The sequence below is a fragment of the Streptopelia decaocto genome (assembly GCF_964273445.1).
Source record: "Streptopelia decaocto genome assembly, chromosome: 1".
NCBI classification, from domain to species: Eukaryota; Metazoa; Chordata; class Aves; order Columbiformes; family Columbidae; genus Streptopelia; species Streptopelia decaocto.
In genome coordinates, this window is record NC_138663.1 from 7382214 (window position 1) to 7397097 (window position 14884).

The following is a 14884-nucleotide window of genomic DNA, read 5'->3' on the forward strand; positions in this document are numbered from 1 at the left end:
ATTATTCATCCTTTAATATACTTAAGGGAGAAAAGCTACATAAAATAAATCAATGGGAAGAACACATCAGTAAGAGGGTTTGGTGAGCTTTCCCATCACATCCAGCACACTGTCTATTTGCTTTAGCAGGTTGCCTACCCTCAGGTGTTGGTTTCTCTTGGGGAAGGTCAGGCATATTTTCATCCAAAAGATCAGCTAGAGACTGAGAATTTGCCAACAGCTTCTGATACGACATTGCAAATTCCTCATATTGCTTGTGTCGATCTTCACTCAGCTCTCCTTTGGAGTGAAGAATTCGCCTGCAAAAATCAAAGTTACAGTTAAGATGACATTTTTCCTTAAATTTTATTTGAGTTACGCTGAACTACTACCAATTTCTCCAGGCAAAGCTAACCTTCCCTCTTCAGGGGAGCTGTGAGAATTTCAGTTTAGACCACAACAGCAAAAATACTATTTTCTTCCAAATAACCAAACTGAACTACCAACTTCAATGTCATTGAGGTATTACAGTCACAGAAGCTCAAGCTTCAATGTCCAAAGAGAAAGGCTTATTTTTTTGCCATGATTGTCCTGTAACAGTCCTACACTATGAGACAAGACTTTTGTAGTATATGAAAACATTCAGCTTGCATGAAAGCTGGAAAAAGTTGCTTTGCATATGTAACAATACATTTCAGAGTTCTTCAAATAATTAGATGGGCAATCATCACCAGGTGGCTCAAAAAAAGTTGCACATTAAAACCAAGCCACTAATTTTCGAACAAACCAAGTTAATTCAAGGCTATTAGTCCAAATTAAGAGCAATTACCTTTGCTTTTTCAGTTGTTTGTTGTTTTCTTTTATGAAGCTATCCACACTTATTTTAAATTCTCATTTTTAACATTGAAATCTGTTGCCAAAAGCAACTTGTATTTGAAGGAAAGTAATTGCTGCTTATGAGTGCACAGTAAAGCAATTTCAGGATTACATGCAGAACAGTACAACTCAATTTTCTTACCAAACTACAATTAAGGACATCTTAGATTTTAAACAAAAAAATACCAAGAACTTTCAGTAGTTTGAACCAAATACACAGAACAAGGTAATCTCTGCCAGTACAAAGTTTGCCACAGATGACTGATGTAAGACTGTCATCCTTGATTTTGGGTTAACTAAGAATAAGCTGGTTGATCATTCAAATATTTTAGTTTGCTATCAACTAGGGCTCCTGAAAAGTGCCTTTTGCCATGTGTGCATGATCCAGTCTGCATTAACAGGTCTGATATGGACAAGGAACAGTCGGTTCTTTACCAGAAAGGGACACCTTGGGCCAGCAGAGCTCTTTGGAGGCCTGTTACAGCAAAGGTACAAACAGACTCAGATCAAACATGGACTTTTAAAGGGAAGCTGACAAAAGGAGCTCACCTAGAAAGCTTCTAATTTGTTTTACAGTAGCCTGAATAATGCTAGTAACACTGGTGAACTAGCTGTAACCACTGACACTGCACCCCGCACAGATACCAAAGCATCAGAACATAACATTTGAAGCAAGGTGCAAACGTCATAATTCCTAAAGCATGTTGTACCACTACATTATCATTAGGCTTTTATTAAGCAATAAGTATACAATCACATTCTTGCTAAAAGAACCAAATATTTTATGACATAAAAATAATAAAACAGTTTAAGGAATGTAAATTGAGGGATACCAATCTTGGCTCTTGTCAGTTCCAGGTTAACTGTAAAACAAGTCATATTTGTACACAACACTTCACAGGGCAAGCAACAAAATCCCTTATGCCTACCGACAACCAAAACTTGACGCGGGTTTCTTCCTAGATGGCCAGAAGCAGGAACACTGGTAAAAGTTCCATTTCTTGTCCCTCTTACAGAAAAAGACCTATATAACACATATGACCTGCTGCTACAACGGAGAGCAAGAAAAATAACCACTGACAATTTTTAAAGTACGGAAGTTCAGTCTGGATTCAGGAAATGTGTTACGTGTCAATTCATAGCCTTTCCATGAAGACAGCTATTCATTAGGTATGTATTTTAAGTTTTAAATATATCATCAGTGTTAAAAACGTGAGCAGTGAAGCTATGTGCTATTACTAAAAAAATAAAACCAAAAAAGTGCTTTAACAAAAGTACAAGAGTTTCAGTTCTCATTTTCAGTTCCCAAAAACCAAGTACTAACAAATTTGAGCAAGCTAAAGCATAGCAAGCAAACTTTAAAAAGCACAATTTGGTTTTGAATACAATTAGAAGTACAGCATACAGTACTTATCTTACTTTGTGTCTCTTCTGAATTCTACAAAGCACCACAAGTTCAGCAGATCTTAAAAACATCCTTAATTTAGACAAGATTCTACTATGTCTAATGCTCATTTTCAAAAACTCACACTAGTACTTTGGAGTCAAGTTGTTTTCTTCCGATGATAGCCTGCACAGATTTTGCTGTGCCCTTAGCTGAGTAACCAAGAACCATCAGGTTCTATTGTCAAAGTGTAACTCGAGGTAGCTTTCCTAATTATCCACTTGCAGAAACCCTTCTGTCTAATAATGCTTTAATTTTACCTAAATGATTCAACTGGTAATATTAAAGCACTGTTATGGTTATCATGTCAATTTTCAACTAACTCAACCAGTTGGTACAGCCTGAATTATTTCACAATCACTCTTCTGACAAAGATACATTCAAGACAAAGTATCATAATCTAAACACAGGACACTGTTGATACACAAGAGGAAACTATTCACTCTGCCTGTTCATTTCATTGGTTCTGGAACAACAGTGGGAAAAAAAGCTGTTGCTATCAGCAAAGTGGATCAGGTTCAAATACACAGAGGACTGTTCTTCCCAACAGGATTATTGCTTAAAAAAAAAACCAACCATGTAATCACTTTCCCAAAATCCACAATTTAGGAAGATTTCTATTAATATTCACAGATTTCCCACTAGGCACGCGTCTCTGACCTCATGCCTTGCACTTCCATACAGTGCAAATGCCAAGCATCTGTTTTTGTTACAGACATGTTCTAAGCAAATAAAATCAGGCAGTAAAGTTTTTTGATATCTTGTTTCTTTAACAAAACTTATTCCCCAACTTTCATTAAGCAGTTAAACACCTGAAAGTCCAAATAGAAGTAAATAATAGAATTATCTTAACCCAGTGATAAATTATAGTTCTTTGCATGCCTTCCCCAAAACAAAGCTTTGCACACAAGTTCATAGGGATAGTTCAGATGATAAGGTGCATATGGAGGTCTCAGGTCTGACCTACTCAGGCTCAATGATGAGGTCAGACCAGGCTGCTCAGGGTTTTATCCAGTCATCTTTACCCAGCTATGCAAGTAAACATTAAATTATATTTCCCTCTCCCAGATGACTTCTGTTCTTTTATCTTCATGGTTTCTAAACATTCTTCATATCACTCAGAAATGTTTTTCACTTAATTTGCTATAGTACAGACTTTGTATCACTCAGACATTGAAATCCCAGCCAAAACCCATGTGCCTAGAACCAATTATCATTGTGAAAACTATAAAAATTTATATTTGTTAACTTTAAACAAATAACAACTAAGTCAATAACACACTTTAAAGTAGTAAGGTACTTGCAGAAATAATGATAGCTCAGAAGACAGTTTATGATCCTGTGAAATACAACCCTTAACTGACCAAGGCACAATATGCACTAGTACAATTGATCCAACTTTGAACATCAAATTTTAATGTATTCCAAGCATACACGTGGCTCCAGACTGACGTTCAGCCCTTCAGTTGAAACCTGTGCCTACACATAGGAACACGTTCATTTCTATCTGCTTGGAACGCTTCCAAAAGGATTTAAGAACAACCGTGTTTTAAGACCAGCAGTTGGGTTTAGGCTGGATCGAATAATGACAATTCAGGATGCTTTAAAAAGCAAAGAATTATTAAACAATGTGGTCCTGGTAAAAATTAAATTAGTCAGATCTCAGAGGTGTGTATATTCATACCACTCAATATTAGTATTTCATATAGACATTTAGTAGGAAGGCATAGATAATTTGATTTAAATCCAACAATATATAAAATTTGCCCACATTAAAGTGTAAGGGACATCTTATTAATCTAACCTAATTTTTCCTCCATACCAGTACATTAAATAAAGTAAACAAGTCAAAGCCATTGTGGCATATGCTCTGTTAGATATATGTGGGTGGAAAGGAAGAAATCAGATTGTGCCAACTGAAAAAGGACAGTACCAGCTGGGAAAGAAGCATTACTCTGAAGCTGCTAAAGGAGCATCATCAAACTAATAAAGAGAATTAAAGATAATGGTCAACCTCCATTTGTTTTAAATATATTCAAAGAGTCTGTTTGGTTTTTGCTTTGTAAGTATTCAGAGCAAATTTATAACTTTTTTTAGATGTATTGCAGAATACACATTTTCTACACACTGCTAACAGACACTGCTTACAAACATTGGAAAAAAATTGGGCATTTCATAAATAAAAAGCAACACTTAAATGTCACCTGTTTTGTCTTTCAATATTTTGTAGCTCCCTGTGGTCCCTTTTCAGGTGTTTGGTCAAAGACGTAAAGTATTCCTTCAACAAATTCTGGAAGGGCTGTTGTTTCTCTGGGCTAATTATCTCACTAGGAGGAAAGCTCAAGTTAAACTTCTCTGCAACAGTTTTTACTCTCCTTGGTACCAAACCAGCAATGTCGTCTCCACAGTGCCGACAAAAGCTGATAACCACAGAAACATGAGTGTGGGATTCTCGATCAGCGTTAATAATATTTTTAAGCTGCTCATAGATTAAAGACAGACCTTCCTTGTCAGTGAAAATTCCAACTATTGTCAATTCTGCAATGAAACGCAAATCAGTTCTCAACTTGGTAATGTTGGGAGTCTTCTCTTCTTTCCTTGCTTCAAAATGTTTTTTCCAAGCCTGAAGTAATAAAGGAGCAAAATCAGCATAACGCTGGTGAAAGAGGGAACACAAGTGCACAGCGCAGTTCACATCTGATATTTTCAGTTTGGCTTCCACAATAGAAGCTACTGCTTCTGCAATGTATTTGCTTAAATTCAGGCTATTAAAGTCGTGGGACAAGGAGTCCCTTTGTTGCTCTGTAATGGTTTTTAGCTTCTTAACAAAAGCCGTGTTCTTCTTCAGACTGGAATCTAGTCTGCTGAAGAAGTTTTCCTCAGGGCGATTGTCTGGTGCATTCTGGTTTTTGCTGCGAAGCTCTTTTCTTGCCTGATGGCGCTCCCAAGCCTCCTGATGGAGCTGATGTGCTTCCTCTTTTTCTCTAAGAGAAATAAAAATTAGTCATTTTCATTACAGAACCTTACTTTCAGGCAAACAGTTCAAAGGGGAAAAAAAAAGTCATAGTTGGAAACCTTCCAGTAGTTCTAAGCCCAATTTCCCCTTAGTACTCTAGTTTAAAATATTTAACAAATTAATCCTAGAAAGCTGAAGCATCTGCTTCATAAATTGCTGTTTATTTTTTATGCAGCAAAAGGCAAGTACCACTTGTTACAGAACAAATTTTCTCAAAATATTTCTATGCAGAACATATTAATCCAAACAGACTTAGAAAATATAAAATTTAATTTACTCCAGGTGGAGATGAAGTTCTTAGAGAAGAATACAACTTTCATCAGGTTAATGTACTACACAGTTAAGGGAAATCTCTTTTTTTCTCAGACTACCAAAATTATAGAGAAAATTTTAAATAGATGAAATACATCTGTCCCAGCTAGAACTGGGCTACAACATTGTCTCGGTCTTAAAAAGTGACATATTTCAAATACAAGAATGTCTGGAATCTTGGCTTCTTTCTTGGTTTAAAAGTGCTGTATTCAACACTGTAGTACCTTCTGATAACATACTATGAAACATTGTCTTGGTAATATCACATATTAAATTGCCAGGTTACATTCTATGTTTGTCTTCGAGGTACCAAATGTCCATGGTTGATCAAAAGAAATGACAGCCATCCCTCACAGTGGATTTGCTCCTGTTATGGTCTGTGGACCTGTTAGAGCCTGTACTCCCAATTCCATTACACTAACACTTCTCCATCTTAAAAGAAACTTGTGCTCCTTTATTCAAGTATAATTGTGCATTACATAGTCATCACGTGGAGAACACTATCAAAAACTTGTATTAGTAACTCACATAAAGTAACAGAGGTTAAAGGTGAAAACTCAAAACTATATAGAAGTCATAAAGCATACTTGGCTAGTCATATAAAATTTATAATAAGTTTTATGTAATGTTATAAGTAACTCAAACAGTTAGTCTTTTATAATCATGCCCACAATCCTGATAGCAAGACTGCAGCATTTGGCACAATTAGTACCATTAAAAGGCAACTCACTTCAACTGAGCAGCTGCTTCTTCTTGTTTCTTTTTCTCTTCCTCCTCTTGTTTCTTTTTCTCCTCTTCTTCAAGTTTCTTTTTTTCTTCTTCGTCTTTCTTCTTTTGCTCTTCTTCTGCTTTTACTTTATCCTCTTCTTTTTTCTTCCGCTCCTTGTCTTCTTTTTTTCTTTTATCTTCTTCCAGCTTTTTCTTTTTATCTTCAGGAACCTTTAAACTCTCTCTCTTAATGCCAACCTTGACATCTTCTTTTGGCTTCTCCCTGGTGCTCACTGGTCGCCTTTCACTAAATTCTTTTTCTTTGTTATTTAAAGAAGATTCTTTTTCTTCCATATTTGCTGGCTTTTTGCGCTCAGCTGGCATTGTGTTACCCAGGCAAGTCTGTAGAATCACAAGAAAATAAGTACTTTTAATTTGTTGTTGATATATTAGTCACTTTCACAGCCCACCCATACTCAACTTGGTTCTTCATTAAGATAACTCACGAATGCCTGACTCATCAGAATAAAATACAGGTTTAAGGTAAGCTTTCTTGAACTAAGTAATGGACCTAACAACAGGTAAAAACCAAGCATTTTGTTAGTGTTATACTGAGAAGTTGTCTTCAGCATGAAGTGTGAAGTACAAGTTTCTACATGCAGAGGAATACAAGATCTTGTAACACAAACAAAAGTTCATCGGAAAAAAAAAAATCCAAGACTGATGAAAGCAAAGTATCCGTAACTTAAATATTTGATTCATCAGCAAGCACCTGCACCTCACTGAGCTTTCTACAGATCTCCTAAGAATACTCCTCTTTCTACTACCTCTACTTAGGACCATAGGATAATACAGGTTAGACGGGACCTCAAGTGGTTCAACCTCCTGCTCAAAGTAGGGCCAGCTATGAGGTCAGACAAGATGATTCCAGGCTCCAGTTCTGAAAACTGTCAGGGAATGAGACTACACAACCTCTCCAGTCAACCTGTTCCAGGCGCTGACTGTCCTCCTTGTGACGAGGCTTCACCTTGTTCCCCTCTTTCCTCACCCCTCCCAAGATGTCCCACTTATTTCAAGCACTCTTTATAGCACAAGCACCAGCTGGAAGAGTGCGCTGTGCTGACTATGACGTACACATAACCTCCCTGCCAGAGGAATAAACGGACACGATAGTGGAAAGGCTACAACTATCAAGAGTTATCGAAGACTCAAATTTTTCTCTCTTTCTACTCAATGTTTTTCTGAGGACTCGCAGGAGCTTTAGCATCTTCGGTGTTTATAGCCCGCTAAACTTTAGTTTCATTTGGCTAAGGATCCAAAAGCTAACATACATTGAAGAAGATCCATCTGGGACATGAAAATTCAAATTCAATAATAAGTTTATTAATCTTCTCACTCTGAATCCACATTGGAAATTCCATCAATTTGAGACAGCTAAACTATCTCTCCCACCATTTTTAACAAACGGGGTTTGAAAGGGAAGCTTTTCACATTTAAACATCACCATATTATCACACTAGTAATATTAGGTCCATTACAACATTGCATGAGACTCTCCAATAATTGTATTAAAAAGTTTTTCACCAAGAGGTCTACTAAACAAAAAACCCCACATTCATTAAAAATACATTCATTTTAAAAAAAATTATTAGATTCTGAAATATCATAAATTGGAACTATGTTAAAAAACAAAAACAAAACAACAACAAGAACAACAACAACAAAACAAAAACAAAACAAAACAAAAACCACAACCACCAACACACAAAAAAAAAACCCCAAACACAACACATTGGGAAAAGAGGGTCCTTTCATTAAAGAAGTGCTGGAAAGACATGTCACAATTCCAATACTTCAGCTTTTATCTTGGTCCCCCACCTGTTGTTAACAGGGCAATTCAATTACAATTGGGGGAAAAAAAAAAAAAAAAAAAAAAGCTAAACATGACTTTTAACAACATGATCACTTACCAAAATCATTACACTACTCAAAGTCATATTAATTTTAGGAACTCACAATTCTCTTTTAAAGCTGTATCTGACACTTCCTTGTATAAAAACAAAACAACTAAGATGGGATAAAAAGAAAAAGTATGGAGCACAATCAGGTACATTGTGATTCTGACCACAAGGCAGTATTACTATAACTGTTCTTACCCCATGAACACTAGTGACCAAAAAACCCCAACAATCTAGTTGATAATAGATTTCTGTTCTGTATCACAGAACACACATGTTGCTGTACTCCTGACTACCTGCTACATAGATAGCTCCTTATCTCACAAACCCTTCGGACCGTACAGCCAGGTTGTTTATATCCACCAAGCCCTGATGGCAGGAGACAGCACGGCTGCTTCCTCCCAGCTCTACAGAGACTGATTCACCACTCCGCACAGTGTCAGCCAACCGCACAGACAAAACACAACTGTCTGCTGTCAGTGTCCAGGAGTTGGACTCGATGATCCTTGTGGGTCCCTTCCAACTCAGGACATTCTATGATTCTGTGATTCACTGAGTGTGTGTTACAGCCCTTCCCTCAGCAAGAATGTTCATTTAAACCCTGTTACTTCTCCTCCACTGTCAGCTATCACAAGATCTGTGGAAAGTTTATACCTTCAAACCATGCATCTAATTTTACTGAAACTGGCTGAAAGGTTCAAACGCTGTGGGAAGGAAAGGAAAATGGAAACAGGCAGCAGGCTCGCCTGGGTCTCACTTCCATAGGCAATAAGGCTCGAGATATATGTTTTGGTCCAGATTAATGGAATGGTAAGGAAACAATAAAAGAAACTTTCATTAAAAATCATTAAGAAAAAATTAAGAGAACTTCTATTTAATACCTAGGGTGGATGTAAATGCACTGATGAAAAGGCAAGATAATGACATGAACTTCTTAAGTGAATAGATACGAAGAACTGGTGCTCACCGCTGAAAATTTGAACGGGCACAGAAGACAAGTATTCTACATGGTTTTGGACTCTCGTCAGTCCATTTCTGTAGTGACATTTAGATGTTTCAACACTTTCTCAGTTCCATCACTTACAGATGCCATTTTTCCAAATAAAGTGATTTCTCTTAGATTTTTACTATTTGACCTATCTTAAATCATTCTCAGTTAAGAAATTTTTTTATTTTAACTGAATTTCTACTTTTTTTTTTTTCATACCAATCTCAGAATTTTAAAAACTGGGTTCATGGTACACTAGGCTCAGAAATTTAAGGAACGGATCTTGAAATATGCAGGCAACATCTAACAGAAAGCAGTTATCTAAAAGAAAGAAGTTATTCAGGTTCATTAATACAGCCACTGCTCAGAATAAAAGGATAAAAGTCAACACCTCAGCCTGACATGCTTAAATCCTCTCAAATCAATAAAATAGCCTATTCTTGAAGACTGCAGTACCATGAATCGGAATATCAATCCTTGCAAACACAAGTATGGGAGGAAGAAATACAGCCTTATTGAACTATAAATATAGAGATTTTTCAAGTTCTTTTTTTACGGCTACTGGAAATTAAATTGATCACATAAACAATCATTTATGCAGCTATTCTATTAAAAGAGAGGTAAGGGAGATAAAGAATGTAGGCAAGATGTCCCACTTCTGACCTGCTGAATAACCTCTGATCAACAAACTTCTTCATCTCATAACCCGCTAGAAAATTAAGTTTCAATAATTAAAATGCAATTGAGATTTCTCTTAAAGTAAGAGAAGGACTATAAGAAAATACCATGGTCAACGAGAAGAAAATAAACTTAGGCGCAAGTTTTGAAAGACGAGACACAGAACAAGACAGGGAATTACAGTGCAAAGAAGCCCCTGCACACAGCGGCAGGGAGGGCAGGCCCTCACCAGTCGGGCAGTTTTACTTTCGATTCAGTATCTCTCTGACAAAGTGTTTTGCTGTCAGATCTGGAGGAACAGCCTTTTCACTGAGGAGCGGCGGGGAAACACACACACACAAAAAGAGGCCTACAGACAATTCGCGAAATATACGCGGAGCAAAAGGCGATATGGCTAACAACCCTCCTTGCTTCCTCCGGGACGGCCACACACATGTCAATGTAGGCAGGTTCTACAACAACCCGGCCGCCTCCTGGGGCTCTGCCTTCCCCTTTGGCACCGCAAGCCGCAGAAGGAAAATAAAACATAAACAAAACCCAGCCACCTGCCCCCCTCCCTGTCAGCGCCTCCCCGCGCCCCGCGGGCACGCTCACCCCAGCCCTTCCTCCTCCCCCTCACTCTCAGAGGCCGCTCTGCCCCGGGACGCCTCAGCCCTGAGGAACCCGCTCCCCCCAGGCCTTCCTCCCCACACACCACGGCGCCGCCTCACCCTCCGAACCGCCCTCCCGAACCGTCCTCCCCAACCGGCCGGCAGCCCCGCCGCTCCCCCCGCCTCAGGCCCGCTACCTCCGCCCGGTGCAGACATCGGCCCGGCCTCCCAGACAGCAGCAGCGACACCTACTCCGCCACCGCCCCCTCCTCGGCGCGCGAGGCCCCCTCGCTCTTCTCCCCTCACACCGCCCGCCGCGCTCCCTGCCGGGGCGCCCGCCGCGCTGCCTGACGACAGCACCGCCCCGGGCGCGCCTGCGACGCCCGCCTCGCGACGCCCAAGCGCGATAGATAGGGCGGCGCCGACTAATCGCGCCGTCGCCGCGGCTCCAGATGGCTCGGCGATCCGCGTTTCCCGGTGGGCGCGGGTCAGGCAGCGCGGAGGGCAGCCCCGTGCGGGGTCCTGGCGGCGGGCGGGTCCGCTCGGGTTACCGGGAGGCTGCGGAGGCGGAAGTACGGGGGGGCGGGGGGAGGGAGTCGGTGCTACCGGGGGCGCGTCCCTCGGAGCCGGAGGGGCGGGGAGGATCACAGGATGTCAGGGATTGGAAGGGACCTCCAAAGCTCATCCAGTCCAATCCCCCTGCCGGAGCAGGAACACCCAGATGAGGTTACACAGGAAGGTGTCCAGGCGGGTTTGAATGTCTGCAGAGAAGGAGACTCCACAACCTCCCTGGGCAGCCTGTTCCAGTGTCTGTCACCCTCACTGTGAATAAATTTCTTCTCATATTTAAGTGGAACCTCCTATGTTCCAGTTTGTACCCATCGCCGCTTGTCTTATCATTGGTTGTCACCGAGAAGAGCCTGGCTCCATCCTCCTGACACTCATTCTTTACATATTTATAAGCATTAATAAGGTCATCCCCCAGTCTCCTCTTCTCCAAGCTAAAGAGCCCCAGCTCCCTCAGCCTTTCCTCACACGGGAGATGCTCCACTCCCTTCAGCATCTTTGTTGCCCTGCGCTGGACTCTCTCCAGCAGTTCCCTGTCCTTCTGGAACTGAGGGGCCCAGAACTGGACACAATATTCCAGATGTGGTCTCCTGGATGATATTTGACCCTGAATGGCGCTTCCATGGCCGTGCCCGTGCATGATTCGCTTCGTCGCCCCCCGTGGCGTCACTGCGGTGGTGTGTTTTTGGTCATGAAACGTCATGTCGTGTCGTGTTGGTTGTCGTGTTGAGAGCGGCCCCTCTAAGGGGACCGTGCGGTGGCTGCACTGGCACGGTGCTGCCTCATTTGTTTTCACTGTGATAAAATACTGGGAATAACAGTGGCATAATACAAACTTATTTTATAATTGATTATTTTATGATATCATCGTTTGTGTTTTGTAGTCTAAATGTGGTATCTCTGCCTCGTCCTCCTGTCAATATCCTTGCTTGGCATCTGAAAGCATTTGACAACGGTAAATGTGGTTGCACAAAACTTTCCCAATTTACTGGAAACATGCACGATCTGCGCTCCTGGGCACAGCTTGGCTGTTGGGCAACTCTGAAGTTTCCCAAGCTGGAAAAGCTGCCACAACATGGAGTTTCAGAGCACCGGTATCCCTTTTACATTTAGACACCAGATTCTGCCAGAAGCTTTGTCTTAGTGCTGGGAAAGTGTTTACACCCCTCTAGACTTAACAAGGAGTAGACAGAAATATTTGGCTGTGACAGCAGGTGCAGGCCTGGATGTGCATAATGAGATTATTCAGCTGTTAAAGCCACCGTTTATTTGGAGGCAAGAGTCAGCCCAAATATAAGGCTCTGATTACTGATGCAGACTTTTAAGTATCCTCTGCCAGCTGGTACAGGACTAGACAGGTTAGGTTTGTTTTGGTTTGTTTTGTTTTTTCCAGGAAAGAGCTCTCCTCCCTGGTTTCACTTCATTGCTTATTTTCCAGACACATCTAAAAACCTCTGTCTGGAAAAGCTTGAGAGGACAAAAATCACTCTTGTTATTTACACAGGTCATTCAAGTGTCCCTGCTACACAAAGATTTTCATTCACTTGCCAAAATATCTTGAGTTGCTGGATTGATTAAACTGACGCACTAGAATGGAGAAGATCCATGTGCTAAACAGAGAAAAAAAGGGGTTAAATGGGGACGGTAACTCCCTGTTAGTGTCGGAGCTTTCTTTTCCAAAGGCACCACTCCTGTAGCCTGACAGTGGATCCCTCTGAATTATTGTTTGTTTTGGATCTGGTTCGAAAAGGCAGACTCAGTGTTACATTAGGCTTAAGTATCAATTTCAGGGGAATTACGTCAAGAAATGTTGGCATTTTTTTTGTTTAAGCATATTGCTACTTTTCTGACATGAATAAAATCCACTATCACTAAAACTTTGAAAGGAAACAAAAGTGCCTGCTGTATTTATACCACATTCCCACAGAGCTAAGACTATTTTGGAACTATCTTTTGTAAGTGCAAGTAAATCCTGTTTTACCTTTGATATCTCAGAAAGCTTTTCCTTATGAAGTACCTGTTTCATTTGTGTACATACTGATCAAGTTTTCCTACTAACTTACCAAAAGAAAACCAAGCAGCTCTCATTTCCTGAGCCTCAAATATAAAGCATGTCTTTCATTTTGTTTTAATTCCTGAAGCTCTTCTTCCTCACTTTTTCAATATGTTTTCTCAATTACTGGCACCAAACATGCACACAGTATTCAGAGAAGAATCACAGTTGTGCCAAATACTGGCCTAATGTAGAGTCCGTAGGTGTACTCAGTATTTCCTTGTAGCCAAATCCAGAAAATGATCTTTTTTGCCAAGTGAGCTGATATTCACATAACTTTTCCAGACCCATCTGTTTCATTCCCACGATTTTTAAACTTTTAGATTATTTATAGTCACTGTTTCCTGGAAAGGAGCTACGTTTTAGTGCATGTGCTTTTTCAAGGTGTACAAACTCGTGTCTCGTCCTCTTCAAATAAATCACATTTGCGTATGTCCAGTCCATCAAGACACTCGGATCCAAGACCACCTCTCTTCACCACACACCTCCAGCTGACAAACTTTGTCAGGACTTACTTTGTGGGTGGTTTTCTTGGGCTGAGATAACTGCTAAAGTGGCCAGGACTATAACCCCTTTAGCAACGCTCCCAGCTGATTATGATTTTCTATTTAAAGTACTGCAAGTTTAGATGTGCTAGGTAGTCAGGCGCATACTGCTTGGCATAAACAACCTTGATTTTGAAGCATTTCTAGTTTTCTTAGCCAGAATATCAGGTAGTACTGAGTCAGGCTCACAGAGGTGTCTTCTCTAGGACAGGATTCCTTGTGCCAGAAGAGTCACGCCGGCAGAGTCCCCTTGAAGAGTGGGAGCAGATTCCCTTGGCAACGGTGTTTCTGCTGGCACAGGTATCACTTTCTCACATTCAGACATGAGCCAAAGTCAACAAAACCTTTTATTGACCTATGTATCGTTACAGCCAGGCTTTTACCACATGTTACAGTGTCCTACACAAGATGATGAAGCTGACAAAAGCCTGAAAAGTACTTTCAGTCTTCAATACCTAAATTTTGAATCACAGAAAAAAAAACAACAAAGGTGACTTGACAAGACATATATTCCATAAGCCCATGCTTAGATTTGATCAAACCAGTAAGTGAACTCATATATACAAATATTCCAGTACTTCTCCGAGATCCACATTGTATGTCTGAACCATCTCACTTAGTCCTTTTTAACTTTAGAAGATTTGTAATGTTCAAACCTATTCCTGTCAGTGCTAATCAGGATATATTCAACAAACGGTCTGCTTTAACGCAAAACTACATTGATATCTGCTATTTGACTGATATTTGCTTAATCACTGTGGAAAAGTATTTCATCATCATGCAATCTGCCTGTACCATTTGTTTTTTTTCCCTCAAGCACAGAATAGAAATATTTGACTATATCAGCCTTTTCTGCCTCTCTACCGTCAACTCTGCAAAATCACATAATGTTGCAACATTATTTTCAAGGTTCCTTTGTTCTAATAATACATTGAAAAAATCAATATTCAAAGCCACATTTCTACTATGCTTTACTCTGTTGGCTACATGTTACCTGTCCCATAGCTGGTCATTCACTTTTATTTTTCTCCCAAATTGGCTGTTATAAATCTTCATAAAACCAACCATACAGGCCTCAAGAAACACAAGTGGCTCCTCTCCAAGGATGATGAATATCATAAAATCCCCAGCCAACTGTGGCGTCATAACTGACTCAGTTGCAAAATCCAG

The 14884-nt window shown here is 40.2% G+C and overlaps 2 protein-coding genes across 4 annotated transcripts in view; one reads left to right on the forward strand and one right to left on the reverse strand.

Moving 5' to 3' along the window:
• UPF2 (UPF2 regulator of nonsense mediated mRNA decay) overlaps positions 1–10894 on the reverse strand; it is a gene marked incomplete at its 3' end in the record, with an annotated part of 59883 nt that extends 48989 nt beyond the window's left edge. For all 3 annotated transcript variants that reach the window (XM_082072635.1, XM_082072634.1, XM_082072636.1), the window contains exons 1-4: positions 10747–10894; positions 6358–6737; positions 4504–5283; positions 139–299 (exon numbers count right to left, since the gene is read on the reverse strand). In XM_082072635.1, the coding sequence (XP_081928761.1) occupies positions 139–299; positions 4504–5283; positions 6358–6719 (1303 nt within the window). In that variant the 5' untranslated portion in view covers positions 6720–6737; positions 10747–10894. The remainder of the gene's footprint in view (positions 1–138; positions 300–4503; positions 5284–6357; positions 6738–10746) is intronic.
• The window catches only part of DHTKD1 (dehydrogenase E1 and transketolase domain containing 1), a 106291-nt gene that overhangs the window by 68740 nt on the left and 22667 nt on the right, over positions 1–14884 (forward strand). The window contains exon 2 of the mRNA XM_082072668.1: positions 13921–14014. The gene's annotated coding sequence lies outside the window, so the exon portion shown is untranslated. The remainder of the gene's footprint in view (positions 1–13920; positions 14015–14884) is intronic.